This window comes from Diplotaxodon limnothrissa, linkage group LG18 (genome assembly GCF_057381915.1).
Source record: "Diplotaxodon limnothrissa isolate DT_005_m linkage group LG18, D_limnothrissa_male_GT1.1, whole genome shotgun sequence".
In the NCBI taxonomy this organism is placed as follows: domain Eukaryota; kingdom Metazoa; phylum Chordata; class Actinopteri; order Cichliformes; family Cichlidae; genus Diplotaxodon; species Diplotaxodon limnothrissa.
The window spans coordinates 6795063-6811812 of record NC_140613.1 but is presented as its reverse complement, the minus strand read 5'-3'; the positions used below and the strand labels follow the sequence as shown (position 1 = coordinate 6811812).

At 41.7% G+C, this 16750-nt stretch overlaps 1 protein-coding gene across 4 annotated transcripts in view; it reads right to left on the bottom strand.

The window, feature by feature from the left end:
* pard3ab (par-3 family cell polarity regulator alpha, b) overlaps positions 1–16750 on the bottom strand; it is a 250718-nt gene that overhangs the window by 96245 nt on the left and 137723 nt on the right. For all 4 annotated transcript variants that reach the window (XM_085378508.1, XM_085378509.1, XM_085378512.1 and 1 more), the window contains 3 exons: positions 9266–9454; positions 8359–8529; positions 3852–4002 (listed from right to left, as the gene is read on the bottom strand). In XM_085378508.1, coding sequence (XP_085234634.1) covers positions 3852–4002; positions 8359–8529; positions 9266–9454 — 511 coding nt within the window. The remainder of the gene's footprint in view (positions 1–3851; positions 4003–8358; positions 8530–9265; positions 9455–16750) is intronic.

The window sequence follows — 16750 nt, the reverse complement described above, 5'->3', positions numbered from 1 at the left end:
GCATCTGTTTTTCCAGACCCTTCCACTGTATTCACATCAGTCATAACACAGCTGCCTATGTTGGCGAATCACCACATTTATGTTAATTCACAGGGAATTGACTCAAGTACAAAGGGTGACAAGTTAGCTCGTGCAATCATCAGGAGTTACTACAACTTAAAGTTGCAAATCCTGCAGCTGGTCCATCAATACAAACGTAAGCACGGGCCAGAGCACTCGTCCAACTCCCAGACATGCACTTTAAAAGTGGTGGTTGACCCAAATTACACAGAAAGACGCCACGATTGTTACCCTATGTTGTAGTGGTGTGAAACCATGTCCAAAGTTTGGGTTTTTCCGCCCATGTTTGGACATATTCTTGGAGGTGTCTTCTTTCACTCAAATACGGTGTCAAAAAGCTCTAAAATATCTTTCTATAAGACAAACATTAGATTCCACCAGCGCTACTTTCATTAAAGAAACTGTTCCAATCCAAACAAGAAGGGTTCTATAGAACCAACCTTCTAAAGTCAAGTCATGATCAAAAACTTGACATTTACTGCAGCAAACCTGGTCTGAGGGCCAAAACAGTCATTTTATAGGTAGACATAAATAAAGGGAAGAATTCGATGTGGAATGAATGTTAGAAAAAGTTTTAATAGCTTTAAGAACGGGGATGAAAGATCAATTGTTTGGGAGAAAAGTTCTGATGTTTATGATGGGTTTGGCCGGACTATCGGCCCTCCATCCAATGTTTATTTATAATTGCCAGCACAGCCTCTATAATTCTCACCCTAGAAAGAAGGAGAAGAAAGATGCAGATGACACAAAAAATGTTCAGCTAATGATTTTTGCAAAACTCACTTTAAGCAGGTGGGTAATTTGCACTGCAGTTTTTACTTTACAGATTACTGTCGGGTGATTTTCACAGGATTAAGATCAACAATCATATAATTATTACAGTTTATTACATGTATATACATACTAACCTCATGTGAAGAGGAATAAAATTCAAACTGAGTCCCAGTTTGACTGGTCCCCATCAAATCTTATTTTTATAAAAATGTAGTTATAGACAACACAAAAGACATTTGAAAAAATACCTTTAAAATGTTAATTTATGAGGAAAATACTAAGAAAAGCAGAGTCTACCAGCTTAAAGTTTGAGATTGCTGACCTTTATCCTCTTTGCCGAGTCCACAGTGGCAAATTAAACAAGAGTTCATATAAGGATTTAATCCTTTCCCTACCTCTCCCAATCTTCACAAAACCACAGAGATTGCTCTGTGGTTTGTTCTAAAAAGCCCAAACTGCTTATCTGTAGTGATTCAAGTACATGAAAAAAATCCTTTTATAACCCACTTGATTTTAAAACCACGTGTCAAAAAGAAGACTCAGAATACGTTACATGATATATTGAGGCTGAAATGCCTCCTTAAACAGTCAAGGGAAAAAATCCACTGGGCTGATTAAGTGTTTAATAAGCAGAGAAAAGAGTCACGTGTCTGTGACACATAGCAATTATAGAGTGTGCAGCCCTCATAGGCCAGCCTTGGAGGTTTCAAGCATGCGGTGCCTGATCCTGGTGGACAAACGGACCACTCTCGGTGCTTTGATATCAGATATTCCCTGCTTAGCCCAGTCAGTTCACAGTGAAATCACAAAAACAAGACACGTGACAGAGGATCAAAAAAAGCACGTGGCACGTGTGTTGGGAGACACAAATACTGATGGGGCATGAGCTGCAACACTACAGCAGCACTGCGGTGACATTATTCAATTTAAGTTGAGCCTCATCATGTTTCACAAAATCCATCTCTCGCTTGTAAAGGTTGTGACTGGATGCAGCTCCACATTTTGGACAATATTTAATCATATTTAAGGGAGACTGACAGTAGAAAAGCAGATATTAATAACAATTTCTATATTTTTTTCTTAGTACAGCCTTCCTTTAATTTCACCTAACAAACAATCTCATCCTCACCAACAGGCCAAACTTCACTTTGATTTTTATTCTGGAAGATTATTTTGTTTGTTTAGTTTCCATTTGTTTGGATCGAATCTCTTGCTTAAAGAAAGAGGAAAAAAATCCTTAAAGTATTACTGCAACGACTGTGCCACTCTGGTAACAACCTGAGAACCCATCAGCTCGTACACTGACTTGGCGTCCAAGTGCAACGGCTAGTTTTTCAGGGCTTCAGCATACCCAAACTGCGGATAACAAATATCTGTTCAAAACCCCCCTCTTTTGTTTTTGCTCTCGACATAGATAGACTGACTTGCAACCAAAGCATGCTCAAATATTTGCTTAGTTAACAAGACGCAGGAAACTTCTGTAACTATCTAATAGCTACCCCCGAAAAATCAAAACTGTTTATTCGTATTATTTTCTTTTTTCTGTAAAAGACCCTCTGCCAGGTTCGATTTTAAAGTTTAACAAAGTCCCATATTAACCACCCACTGTTTGCAGAAAGCTCTTCTATGCTCCAGTTCAACCTTGACAGCTTTACTGCTTTTTGTTTTTCGTTTCAGGCAGAGAAAAAGACTCTTTGCAGTCTTTAGAAAGCCTTCTCCCGTCCAACAAAACTAAAGATCAGCAACTGTTGAAACACGTCTGGTCAGTACATTCTGGAGGCCCCTGCAGATTATGCTGATTTTGAACTGTATACACAAAGTGATGTATTAACTTCATGAAGCATTAGGATAAACTCGAGCTTCACAAAAGATTCAGACATCAGTTTGTCTGGTCGGCAAAGTGACAGCGATCTCATTTGCCACTGCTAAGCAGACAACTGCTGTAAATCTGCCTCGTGCTTTCACTCCCAACCCTGTACGCTCATTATGTGCTTGCTGTTTGTTAAGCATGGATGAACGCAGCCACTGTAGCAGCATGGAGGAGCTTCACCTATTAACACTTTCTCTGTCACTCATAGCTTACACTTTTATATATACTGACAGTGTCAGAGTCAACAGATTTGCATAAATGGAAAACACTTTCAGATTAAGTTGCATTGATTAATGAGACAGATTTGCCTAGAGCTACTTTTTTAAAATACAAGATAAGAGTTACTTCAACTCTTCTTACTGTTTTTCTACTTAATTCATTTACATTAAAAGTATTTTCTGTGTCTTTCTTTTCCCTTTGGGCTCATTTGCAATGATTCAGCAGAAGAGAAATTGAAGAATTCAAAGCAAATAAACAACTGCAAAGGACAAGATGTAGGAAGATGGTCAGGTCATTTTGTTCTTTCTTGAAATTAAAACAGGCGAGCTTTGCGATTTCACCATCTGGTGCACAGAATCCTTTCTTTGACATTAACGAACATAACCACCCATCCATCAATCACTCAAGTGCTACACAAATGCAATCCTGCACAGATGCGCACAAAGCTCTTACACACAGATACAAATATGCTTGCTAATCACACACACGCAGTCACTTTCAAACCAGCTCAGAGCATGTTTGAGCAAAGGGTTATTTAGAAACAGGGAGAGTTGCAGGTTTGAGAACCAATGCACGCGTGACACTTTCAGAAAACATACAAGCAACAAACTGTCGAGGGGGCATTTGTCCATCTCTGCCCCCTGCGGCCTGACAGAGACATTAAAAACCACTGGTTCCAGATGATACTGCTGGCTCATGCTGACAAAACCTGGCAGGCTAGCTTAGAGAACACACAAAACAAAATGCTGTAATTGCTGTAAAATGCTGCAGTTGTGACCCTATAAACATCCTTAAGCAGAAGAAACAGGGAATCACATTGCACCTGCAAATGGCCATAAACTACAACAAGGCAGGAAATGTTAGAACCAGTTGCCAATGAATGAGTACAAAAAAAAGGTCAAAATTAATTCGTTATGCTGGAACTCACCTATCGTGCGTGGCAGCATGCCTTGCCGGGGCATCAAGTTGTCATCGAGGCCCTCCAGGCCACCATACAGCGAGTGGGAGATTCGGCGCTCGTGGTCATCTAGGGAGGTGTTTAAAATCTGCTGGGGTCCCAGTGGGCTCCCTGGTGTCTCCTGAATGAAGAGGAAGCTGATGTTACATCAAAGACTAACTCCTTCCTTTGTTTGAATCACCTGTGAAGTGTTTTTATAAAGGTTAACAAAGAACAAATAATCCTTTTTAACGGGGACAGAGTGAAGTGCTAGAAGTTAAGTCTTACTCAAAAGTGAGAGAATGATTCTGAAGGGACCTAGCATCGCTAACATTTGTTCAATAGTAATGGCTGGACACAGGGGTGGCGATCCATGCTAATGCTACCAATGTGGTAACAAGGATAAATGAGGATGGATTTCCATTCGGCTGTTGAGCCACAGGCTGTTACCGAGCTGGCGATCCCCCGCTGGGGAAGATTAGCTTCCTAGCATCTTGACATTTCCCTTAAGACCCATGATGACAGTCTTTCTTGCTGGACAAATAGACCATTTGCATGCCCCGTTACCCTTTTGCACACATCTACTGCCTGAGAAGGTGTGTGCACGTGTGTCTTTTGTCCGTTGGATCACTGGATGTACTGATGTTTTCTGTATGGTTTTTGCATTTCTTTCTGAAGGTGATGACAGCTCTAATGATAACAGTCATAAATGTTAACACATATCAGGAAATGACACTATCAAACTTGACTCAATACTGGGACCAAATGACTCCAATCAATGACTATGACTAGCTTGGCTGGAATTTGAGTTTGGCAGAAGGTCTTTGCCCAATGATCCCTTTCACTTCAGTGAATGGTTGTGCTGCTATAAACACTGCCGAATAGATAGGGATGTAACAGAAAACTTCAGTTTATGAGAGCATACATATGGTGGTAATATTAGGATGCTGGCAAAAGTGTCATGAGGCAGATTACAGAAAAGAAGGCTCTTTGTGCAAGACTAGAAACATGTTCACATCCTGAATCACCTTTAGCTCATCGATCAAACTGCTTTTTCTTTCTTGTTAGGGATTCACCGGGGTCATTTAGACAAGACAAGTCTGTTTATGAAAAAGGAATAAATAAATAAACCCTTGCAGCAGCCCTGAACTCGATCTTGTGTTGTGAATGCAAGACGTTATTTAGCACAGAAACCTATAACTTTCCAATAAATGCACGCAAGTAAAAATACAGCACAGGCCTGCGAAGTGTAGAGTAATACAATAAGTTCACACTGGAAATAAGGCAAAATTCAAAACCCTTAAGCAAGACACCATAATAGCTCTTGTAGAAAGGTAAGAAAATCATAGACATTTCCTTTTTAAATAACTCCTCCTGTAGAAAAAAATGTTAGTATGCCAATAAAAGTTTCTACCAGTTTTACTGCTAACACGTCTTAATTTTTCTGGATGCCTTTCTTGCACTACAAATGAAGAAAGTCATTTGCTGAACAGATTAAACCGTTTGAACGATGGCAAACATAACTAATGAAAACTTCACATGGATAAAACAAATCAACTACGGAGAGCGACTCATTTCGAAGGTCGCCATATGGTGCTGTGACTGCCGGCATGCAGCTGCTCTTGACTTTAAATGAGGTAGTTAATGAATCGGGTGACTGAGGGGCCGGGGTGAAATGCCTCGGTAATAGCCGATGGGATTCGCCGTACTGAGGGCACGTGGACAAATCACACCGCAGCTCATTGCATATTCAGGCTGATAATTGAACTCCTGGAAGGTCTCGATCCCTTCGGGTGCCAGCTGTGATGTGGAAGTTGGCTGGTTGGAGTTCACTGCGTTTCTATGGGGATGGAGGAAAGATCGGAAATGGTGGAGCCTGTGATTTATGCAAAAGCAAACATTTGAGATTGATATCGGATTGACGGGGATACGGGAGGGAGAGTAAATAAAGATTTATCTGATCACATATGTCGCTAAATGTCAAATGAGCTATAGGTCTTATCCTATAGTAATTAGGTGTTATTAGATTTTAAGTAATATTTGATTGACGGCTGGTTATGATGCGTTAATCTATACTGAGCCTATGGGGCTTCGAGCTCAGACCAGTCTCTTTGAGAACAAGTGTATTAAATTGTTGTTTTCCTCCTCTTGTTTTCTCAGTGTCACGGACTCTATTTTTATAAATAGCCAGACACTTGGACAGCCTCAGGCCATGCCTCCAGCTCTGCATGTGAAGCAAAGATTGACGAGACTCCCAGCGCTCGAATTTTATTCATCCACCACGCTCTCTGTGAAGTCTCACTGCTTCGACATGTCGGCAACACACACGCGTGTGCATATACATAGGACGTGTTGGCAAACGGACACGCAGAAATATCCTGGTAAATAAATGCATATGTGCATAAGCTGGATGTACAAAAGCACAAACTGCACGCTTCACTACACATATATACACGCACACACACACACACACACACACAAGACACACCTCCAGGCTTAGCCTCTGCTTTCAATTACGAGGCGGACCGAGGGGAAATCAAAACTTTGACACACCAGGTTGGAAAAGGAGAGCAGAGAAGCCAGGCACTGCCAGAGGCGTACACGTGCACACGGATGTGCGCGTCCATTTGCAGACACGCAGCAGCGGTGCACACAGATTCAGCCTCAGCTTTCAAGCAGGCGACAGGCCAAGGTGTACGGAGAATGTAAAAACATGACATTGAGGGGAGGAGAAAAGTTGCGCAGCTCAGTTCGCAGCCGTGTATTTTTCCTCCACCTGCCTCGAGGGAGGCAGGAGTGAATGTAAGGGGTTGGTGAAATGCTATGACCTGACTGCTTCCTTTTATTTTATGAAATAATTAATTGATGCTTATAAGGGTATTTCCCAGTGGTTTGGCTTTGGGTTGTTATATATTTATCACAGAAAGGAACTCACAGAAATCAGGCCTAATGACTTAAGTGGCTATATTCAAGAACAGCAATGCCAAATTTTAGAGAAACAAAAACAAAAAAAACCCCCAACAACATGGAAACTGCAACTATAGATATTCTGATCTGAATACTAACAGATTGGAAAGTGAAATTTGCCCCATTAGAGTTGAAAATACTAAAAGTAAGGTTGGACTCTAGCAGACTGAAATAGCAGTTCTTTACCAAACTGCAGTCTGCGTCTAAATCTGGATGTTTTGTGAATCAGCAGCAGCAGTCGAAGAACTCACTACACTGCTTCAAATCACAGAACAGCTGGTAACAAAAAAGCCCGAGCATTAATACTGAATGAACGCCACCTTCTTTTGCTCAAAAACTAATGTTGACACGGCCTTGGGCACGATGTTTCCCCACAGTTTTCCCAATGAAACGGCTCAACTCTGCACAACTCTGAGGTTTGAATTTGTGAAAGCCAAGTCGGCTGCTGCAAAAGGTCATATATGCTCAGAGTGAGCAAAAACAGTAAATTATTATAGTTGCTGTACTAGTTGTAAAATCTTCTGATTGCATGGTTTACACAAAAGCGTGCTGGTCACAGCTATGATGCTGAACTTGAGTAGATCCCGACTAATACAGCATTCTTCAGACCAATATGAAATTTAGTCACTTTAAAATCCAAAATAACAGCCACATGTGTGGATTTCCCTAACATTTGTTATGTTTAGTTTAGTGCTGTCAGCTTTAACATGTTAATACGGCGTTAACGTGGGTAAACGCGTTAATGCTGTCCTCACGATTAACGCAATTAAATGAGGTTTTAGCGCACTCAACCCATCTGGAGTGGAGAATGGACAAATCGGACAAGCTGCCCAAAATGCTCCAGATGAGTTAATTGTTAATCGCGTTAGTCGTTAACGCCGAGGAACCCCTCACACGGACTAATCTGCGTTAACGGGGATTTGCCAATTTTGATGCGTTAACGCGAGTCAGTTTGTGTTAACGCGAGTCAGTTTGTGTTAACGCGAGTCAGTTTGTGTTAACGCGAGTCAGTTTGTGTTAACGCATTAGCGCTGACAGCACTAGTTTAGTTATTTATGAGTCCTTACTAAGGTGAGGGCTTTGAGTACTCCGGGAGAGTAGAAAAGCGCTATATAAGAATCAGCCCATTTACTAAGGTGATATGTGAATGCTGTTTTAAAATAAGTTAATAACTGTTTTACAAGTCATGGATCAGTCGTTTACGCTCTGCCCCCTGGTGGACAAATTAAGCAATGTCAATGGTTGAAGGGCGTTTCTTCCATCTCCACTTTTAATTTTTCAACGTTGGAAATTCTGACACTGATTTATCTCCAAACAGCCAACATCAGGCAATATAACGGCCAATATGCTGGATAAGTTCTAAAACTGAGGCTTTAAGCCCTCTCAGACTCCCATTTAATCATCAGTAAGACACATTAGCAAAATCGGCAAAGCAGCGGTTCTAATTAAAAAGTAATGATTGTCCTGGTCTATATAAATTCACACAGCCGAGAACCAGACATTCAAATCCATCCTTCACCTTGGTTCCTACCTCATTTCTTTTGGCAACTCGCCTGGCCACAATGAGCTGGATCATACCACGCTTGTTGCCTTCAGTTGACATGGACTTGCGTAGCGTCTCCATAGCGTCTTGGTTGGTTTTGCCCAATAGCGACTCGCCGTTGACAGCAATCAACTGGTCATTTACTCGCAGTCGCCCGTCCTTTTAATAAACAACCAATTACATATGCTGTTTAAACTTTGAACACTATGGAAAAAGTGCATTGTGTATTTTTACTGACTGAACAATAAACGCTGTAAATAGACCTAAAAGCACTTACACCTCCGGTTTAACAATAACCTTGATCTAATCAGACAAACGACCTCACTCACTAAGAGGATCCTGTTTCTAGTCATGATCTAATGTCTTGGAGAAAACAGTGCTTTCAAGGCCATTATCATGAGCTGTCAACACAAGCTTGTTTGTATGAAAAACAATCAAGTTGAAGGACTATTGAAACCGACTGCAGCACTACAGACAGCCATGGAAGAAAGGCTGCTTTGTGCTCATAGAGCTCATCACAGCTTAAGTGTTTCTTAGAACCAGGAAAGTCGTTTACCTCACGTTCCCTGTTAGAAGGTTAAAGTTACTTTTTAAAGTTTGGCATATCGAAAAATCACACCTAAAATATAAAAAGCTTTAAGACAAAGACATTCTAATGTAATGTAAAGACACACAGATTTAATTCTAAACTTAATGATTCTGCCGCCGGCCAGGTGTCAGTTAGGACTTGCTGGTGTACATAACATTTAGAGTCAGATTTAACTGAATCAGCATCTTTAGATTTCAATTACATATATAAAAAAAAAAAACTTGCCTCCATGAATGAACACATTTTTAATCTTTCTTCTTTGTTTCCATTCAGACGCTTTATTATTCATGAGAGAGGCTACTGTACCTTACAGGCTGCACCTCCATTTATGATGGATTTGACAAAGATGCCCAGATCTGCATGGTTTTCCTTGGAGCGGTTGCCTTTAACGCTCACACCCAAACCTGCAGAACCCGAGTCACTGAGGGGGATCTCAAAGGTCAGGAACTCTCTGGTCCCATCAGGGGTCAGGACCAACTCGTCCTCCTCTGTCTTCTGTAAGAGGCGGAGCAAAGATTGAGATATGGAGCCCAATTTACGGAGCGAAAGCAACCCGACCAGCGACTACAAAAGAACTTTTGAGAATCCGCCGAGACAGAATCACATTTAAATACATCTAAATGCTCGTACACCGTAATAAATATTTAATCATCCAAACCAAAAAACATTCATGCATTTAGCCTAAGCAGTAAAGCAAACACCCCTTCAGCCTTGCCACACTTTCTCCGTCTTCTTGGGGTTAGCAAAAGTACAAAAGTTAAAAGGACATTCATTTGGCTACTTGAGGTTAATGAAAAGAACCTGCATATAATTTGCAGCAGGGCAGTTAGCAGGGAGGTAAATCAGAGTGCAAGCTCATTATCTACAACAGATTTATTAGTGTTAGACTACCAGTCTTTTTTTTTTTTTTTTTTTTTAAATGACATCAGAAACAGCAGTATGCGACATTACGTGATGGCAGAGCTTCAGTTCATCCTTTGTCAGACTACCAGTCTTAAGTGTTAAATCAGGTGCTTAGTATATGCAGGCAGAGACTTCTGTTGTATAATTAAGGCACACGGCTCTCATTACTCAACGCTGAACCAGATAAATTAAGGAAATATCCATTCTGACATCAAAATGGCATCTTATAATAGTTGGGATGTGATGTGTTAGCTTTGATCTTTGGTGCCAGTGAATAAGCTGCAAGTCCGAGTAAGTTCTGCAGTGCAGTCTCCTACAGTGGAAGAATTTTGGAGAAGGATTGTAGCCCGCTCCGACAAATGAGAAATGACATAACACTAACCTGCTTCCCATCCACCAACAACAAACACTGCACAGTTATATGAAGCTCCACAACAGCCAATATCTTGGCTAACTGAACTCTTCTGTCATGTACTTGAAAGCGCAGCGTGAATCAAAGCAAATGCAATTGGAGAGCATTTACTGTGAAGCATCTGCAGGTACACAACTAAGAAGTGTTCAATAACTGCAAATTTGCCAGTGCGTGTTTCTGATTAGATTACTGAGTATATACTGCATCTATATTGTGATTAATGTCAGCCTTATGAGGTGTTCAAGCTCAGTCCAATATGATTATCTCCTGTTAATTTCAAATCATTACAGCACAGATGCACTCCAGATCAACGCCACAACTACATTTAGTGTTTGAAGGACACGGAGAATCCAAATATGGCCAACAAATGTCAAGACGTACTCTTCTTAAACATCCCTGTATACTCAGGACTAGGGCCTCACCTCAGAACTAAGAGTTGTGGCTTAGATATTAAGTCACAGCTGAATGTCTCCACTAAAAACGTCTGACTAAAAGTGTTCCTATAGAAAAAAAAGCACAAACCTCGCACCTGAATCATGATGCCAAGTGCGTCAAACAGGCAGTAAACTTCCCAGTAACCCCGCATGAACACAGCAGCCTAATTGACATGCTGAGTGCTCTCTCTGTCTCTTCCCCTCCACAACAGGTGCTTCTCTCACTCTTTCTCTAAATTCATTCTCCCTCTCTCTTCCAGCTCCAACAATAAAAAGCTATTCTCTCTTGCTTGTTATTTGACAGCTGTCCTCTGAATAGATGGGTGCGTGCACGCTAGCGCCTGGCAATTATTGTGCACGCCTAATGAATTCAATCATCGGGCTCGGTGTCAGCATGTCATTAGCTTCCTTTGTTTGCTGGGAGAGAGATGGAATTACTCTGGGTGCAACCGAGGAGGGAGAAAGAGGGATGGAGGGAGAGGCAAAGTGGCGGAGGAGGAGGGCAAAGTGAGGATGGAGTAAAAAGGACGGGGAGGGAAGGGGAGGAAGGAAGGAGGAGGAAGATAAAGGACAAGGAAGCACGAAGAGCACCGTCAGGGTGTCTGCGTGTTTCAGAAAGACAAAAGAATGCTACCTGGAATAAAGTTGTGAGAAAATTAAAAACAGAGCACGAGTCGATTTGATACGAGTGCTGCAGGATAATAAAGACAACAGGAATTTAATTATTTTGGTGCAATTCATTCTGCTGGAATAAATTTAAGGCTAATTAAAAGTGACTCCTGAGCTGTGAGTAAGTGAATAGGAAGAAAAGTGAAGTCACAATAGAACTGATCTGTAAATGAGGTTTTATTTCAGGGCTGAAAATAGCCTCCTGTTCCCTTTTAGATTTAAATCTAATAGTTTGATTGAATTTAACTGCCATATTTCACACAGCGTTATGCAAAACTTACAAGATAATTGGACTGGAAAGTATATCTGGTAACCCTGAGAGCAAAATAAATGGTAACGTCGGAGATGCTCCAAAGCCTTTTCGCCTTTCCAAAACACAAAAGAGACTGGAGAGCCTTCCAGCAACGGCAGTTAGCAGTTAGTCTGGTAGACATAGTTAAGACTGATACTGTATCCACAGATGGCAAACTCAGCTAAAAATCAATTAATTAATTAACTAATCAGTTAAGCCTGTTATTTTAAATGCTATAACTTACTGCATTTCTAGCTAATGCTGGTCTCTGTTAGCTAAAATGTGCTTGCTCATCAGCTGGTTCCACCAGTTTTTGATAAAAGAGGGTAGAGGTTGCTTCAATTAATTGTACTTTTTCTTCGCTAATAGCACGGGCATGCTCCCGCCAGGATTCATCAGGATCACTTCTGAGAGCACGAGACATTTTCTTACATGCATCGGACTCCACAGAGTCCAAAATCCCGACCAACATTAATACGAGAACTTGTCAAAATCAGTGCTACTCTGGATGGAAATCAATGTTGTGATATTGCATATGATTAGCAAGATCATGTCACAGCAAATGCGTGCTGTCATTGAAGCTACAGATGCTTCTAATAACATTTTAGGGAGGGGGCTTAGTATTGTGTCTTTTTGTAGGTATTGACAGTCGTTAAACCACCGCAGGCTCGTTTACAGCATTTGCAATGTTGATTTTACACATTAAATGCGCACTAGCAAAGAATTTCCACCACCAACCAACACAATTATGGTTTAGTGTGGAAATATAATGAATATTATCTTTGCAAAAACGAAACCTTGGGCTTCTTTATTTTGAAGACGATGTCAAAATTTTATTTTTGCTATTTAACTTCATTGCTCTTCTTTCTGATTGATGAGACTCTCATTCAGCATGCAATATGTGCACTCCACACCACAGGGTTCAATGTGCTGTTTGAGGCAGTCACAAAGGTCAGAGCAAAACAGTTAAAGACTTCCAGCAGTGTTTCAGTCTGTGTCCTGCACCTCTTTTCTTCATTACTGAGAGGAACAAATCAAAAGATTTTCTCTGATGCTCTTACTACAATCTCGAAGCTCAATTATATAATTCAGTTACTTTACACCTATAATATCAATTTTCCCTCGATCCCTGCACACTGCTGCGTGGATGCCGTCTTTCCATTGGCTGCGAGGGCAGCAGTCACAGCTTGAGCGAAGCAGTGTAAATAATGGGTTTCAGAGCGTGCCACTCAAGAGGCATCCTGCGTGACAGCACTTTAACAGGCAGCGAGTGGGCCTGCCACAGATCAGGTATGGTACCATCTGTGGAGAGAAGTCTGTGGAGCTAAGATTAGCATAAACCGCCAGAGAGGCTACTTTTTCCTTCTTTTTTTTTGGAAAGGAGCTGTGGGTCAGCCTGGGAAAAGTTCTGAAGTACATGATTTTACCACTAAGGCCAACTGTGGGCATCAAATGTGCTCTACTCCTACTACATCCCTGTTTACAGTGTGTAAGCAAAATTATAAGTAACATTTTATTACTATGTATAACAAAGTTACAACCTTCTGATAACCTATAATCTAAATTTTAGTCATGATCCAAAATATTTATCTTAAATTGGACGCAGTGTACCAACTTTTAAATAAAGCTTAATTGTTGTTTTTCTGAGATCCTGAATTATCTAACTGATTATTATTGTTATTAAGACCAGACAGAGAAAATACACCAACAAGAAAATCAGAAGAAAAAAAACCCACACAGGCACAGGAGGCAAAGAAGGTTCAAAGTGAGAGGAGCTGAATGAAGGTGATGGAAAGGAAAGTAGCGATGGGCTTGAGGAGGGATGGGGGGGAAATGGAGAGGGTGGAAAGGCGAGGAGCCGAAAAGAAAAGGGTGAGAAGAATGAGAGAGTGCGAGCATGACAATGACAGAGTGAGCGAGCGAGGGAGTGTGAATGAAAGGCCGACAGAAAGGGATGAATCCATGTGGAACACAAAAGGAGAGACACTGCCACCTCTCTCACTGCGCGCCTGTATCTCTCACTCTCTCCGCTTTTCGTATTTTTATACTGCTCTTTCACATTTATTTATTTTTTAAATCTCCATCTCCTCATCTCCTCCCTGTTTTGCGCCACCTCCCTTCCCCAGCTTCTACTTGTTCTTCCGTCGCCCATCTCTTCGGCTCCTCGTTTCCCCCTCTTATCATTTATTCCTACGAGCACACCCAACATTAAAACATCTAAATTTGAAGAGCCATCGTTTTTGCTTTTATCCTTGACGCTAAAGTAGTGATTGTGCCACACGGAAAACGAGCTTTTCTCAAAGTACTGTGCAGAAAGATGCACTTGAAAACGTGAGCCTCAAATTTGAACTCGGTTCAGATAAACACCGCTTGTCTGAAAACTCTGAAATCACAGGAAAAATGCTTTTTGTCTAGTTCACAGGTGGCATCCATAAAGTAAGCAGCTCCTTCTTTCTCAGTTATCCGACTTAAGAAATGGAAGAACTTCTACATAAGAACAACCACAGATTGATGGGACTGGAGTGTTTAAAGTCAGCACAGGTGATGACAGTGAGCTGGACGAGGCTTTGAGGATTAACAGGCTTTAACTCGGAGCAATAACTTTTGTTTTTTGTTAACTGCTGACCAAATTTTGGCTGTAACATAAAACTTGACACTTAAAAGAAGGAAAAGATGACGCATTAAATTCTCCTATTTAAGCCCTCTCACACACACAAGCTTTCTGAAGCCTTCTGTCCCTCTCGCATTCTCATTTTCACTCATTCCCATCCATCCTCCCCAAACCTCTCCAGTGCAGCACATCTAATGCAAGTCTCACACCTTCAAAGCCTCTGCTCTTCTTTGTATGTGTGCAGTAACTAAAACTTGAGCATTACGGGGAATCAGACTCTTTTCCTGCTTTTTCCTTCTCCACTGCGGGGCCTGGAATGATTAGCTTGACTTTGGCTATATAAACCTGTCGATTTGATGGCATCTGGAAAAGTCAGTTGAGGGGAATTTTAAGGGGGGGGGGGGGGGGGGGGGGAGGAGGAGGGCTGGAGGTGATGACTGAAAAGAGAGAGAGAAGTAAAAAGGGGGCAGTGAAGGGTGTAATTGGTCGAGAGAAGTCGGGCGTGGAGAGCATTGTTGGCTGCCTACTGTAGCACAGTCCATCTCTGCTTATTCATACTCCAAATCTTTTCATATTCCTGGCTTTCTTTTGCTGCTTTATGCACTGCCATCCTCGCTCTGTGTTCCTGTATCTTCATCAGCATCACTCCATCTCACCCTTTACAATCCACACTATACCCAAAAAGTGTCTGACTTTGGTCGTTTCTGCTATGATCCTTTTTTCCGGTGAAGAAAAAATAAATAAATGTTCGTAGCCTCTTCCCTCGTCCTCGTCTTTCCACTCTCCTCCCCTTTTCTCGCACCCTCCTTTCCTGCTTCCCCCTTTTCTCCCCTCTATTCATGACTCCTACTTGTCCCCCCTCCCCCTCACCTTCTCTCTCTTCTCCCACTCTTTCTGATGTGTCTCGCTGTAGCTCCATGCTGATAAACCATGAATATCAAATACCTGTGTGATCAACGCACCCGAGGCAGGCACAGCACGGAGGAGGAGAGGAAGGCAGGTGTGTGGAGTGTGTATGTGTGTCATAGAGAAAGCCAGTGACAGGGGGAAAGAGAGGAAGTGTGTGTGTTGGTATGATTTGTGTGTGTGAACAAAAAAAAAAAACAAAAAAAAAAACATGCTATCCTTCTATGATATGACTATGCTGATAGACACTTCCTTTACAGCATTATGGAGGCTGACACACACACACACACACACACACGTTCAACTTGCAGTCCAAAACTAATCAGCTGCCCTCTTTCTAGCTCTCCCTCTCTCTCGGCCACTAGAAACCATTTATAACCTCATCCAACCCCGAGCAATTACACTAGCAGCTGCTCCCAGTCACTCTACGCCCGTGTGTGCTAGTGCGCGAGTATACTTATGTGCAAATGTGTAGTGGTGCGTGTGCATCTGAGGTGTTGCGTGTTTGTGTAAATCGTGCCATATGACCCGTGCGTTTTAGAGTTTGCAATGTGCAAAAGGCTCTTGATAGTCTATGTAGCTGCATACAGTGTGTGTGTGTGCGTGTGTGTAATGTCCTGTATGGGTGGCTGTAATGTGTGTGTGCGTGAGGGTACAGGCCAGGTGGCAGCTTGAAACATCACTTTAATTAAGCCAAAAGGCCTGTTCTGTGGTAGAATGGCCCTCTCTGATTGACTTGTATGTGTCACCACCGGGCCGCTGGAAAACACAGAAACACCACTGTGCCTGCTGCCACCGAGCTGCAACCATTAATCACTGCTGCTATTCTCCTGTGCTAATAATGATACAAGTTATGTAACTCCAGTAATGACTTCTTGCTACATTACAGCTAAAAAACCCCACTAAGCTGCTATTTACCTGAGGTGGCGATAACACCAATATTCAGATCATGTACAGTAGTAAGAGCAACAGATACCCCATCAACAGAAAAACTCCAATTTCAAAGTTTACAGGGTTGCAGTAAGTTATGAACTGTCCACCAGTCGTGACTACTCAATGTATTTGAGTAGAAGGACAGAAATTGAAATGCAAAGATTATTTGAGGCTGAAAGCAGTACAGTTAGGTACAGTAATATTATCTTTTAACAGACTTATTGACCTCACACAGAGACTCAGTTCATCCTCTGTCTGAAATGTGTCCTTTTAACTCTTTTAGGACAGTTTTCTTTTCATTCACTGCAAACAGAAGGTGGGTTGTCGCTTTTGAGCTCATGAAGATCCATGTTTCCCGACATCATACAGAGTGCAAAAAACTGTCCGAAATAAAATGTTTAGAGCATTGTCACGTCTGAGCTTTTGGCCATCAAGGATCACCTGCACACTGAGTACACTGGGCACAGTTTTAGAGCTTTGGACGGTGGTTGAGTGGTTAGGACCTATGGAGTTAGAAAGAAAACCATCTGGACTTCTTTAAGTTTCCTTGGAAACATTTCACCTCTCATCCGAAAAGCTTCTTCAGTTCTAAGAGCAACTGAAGAAGATCCCTTCCCAGACGCCTTAACGC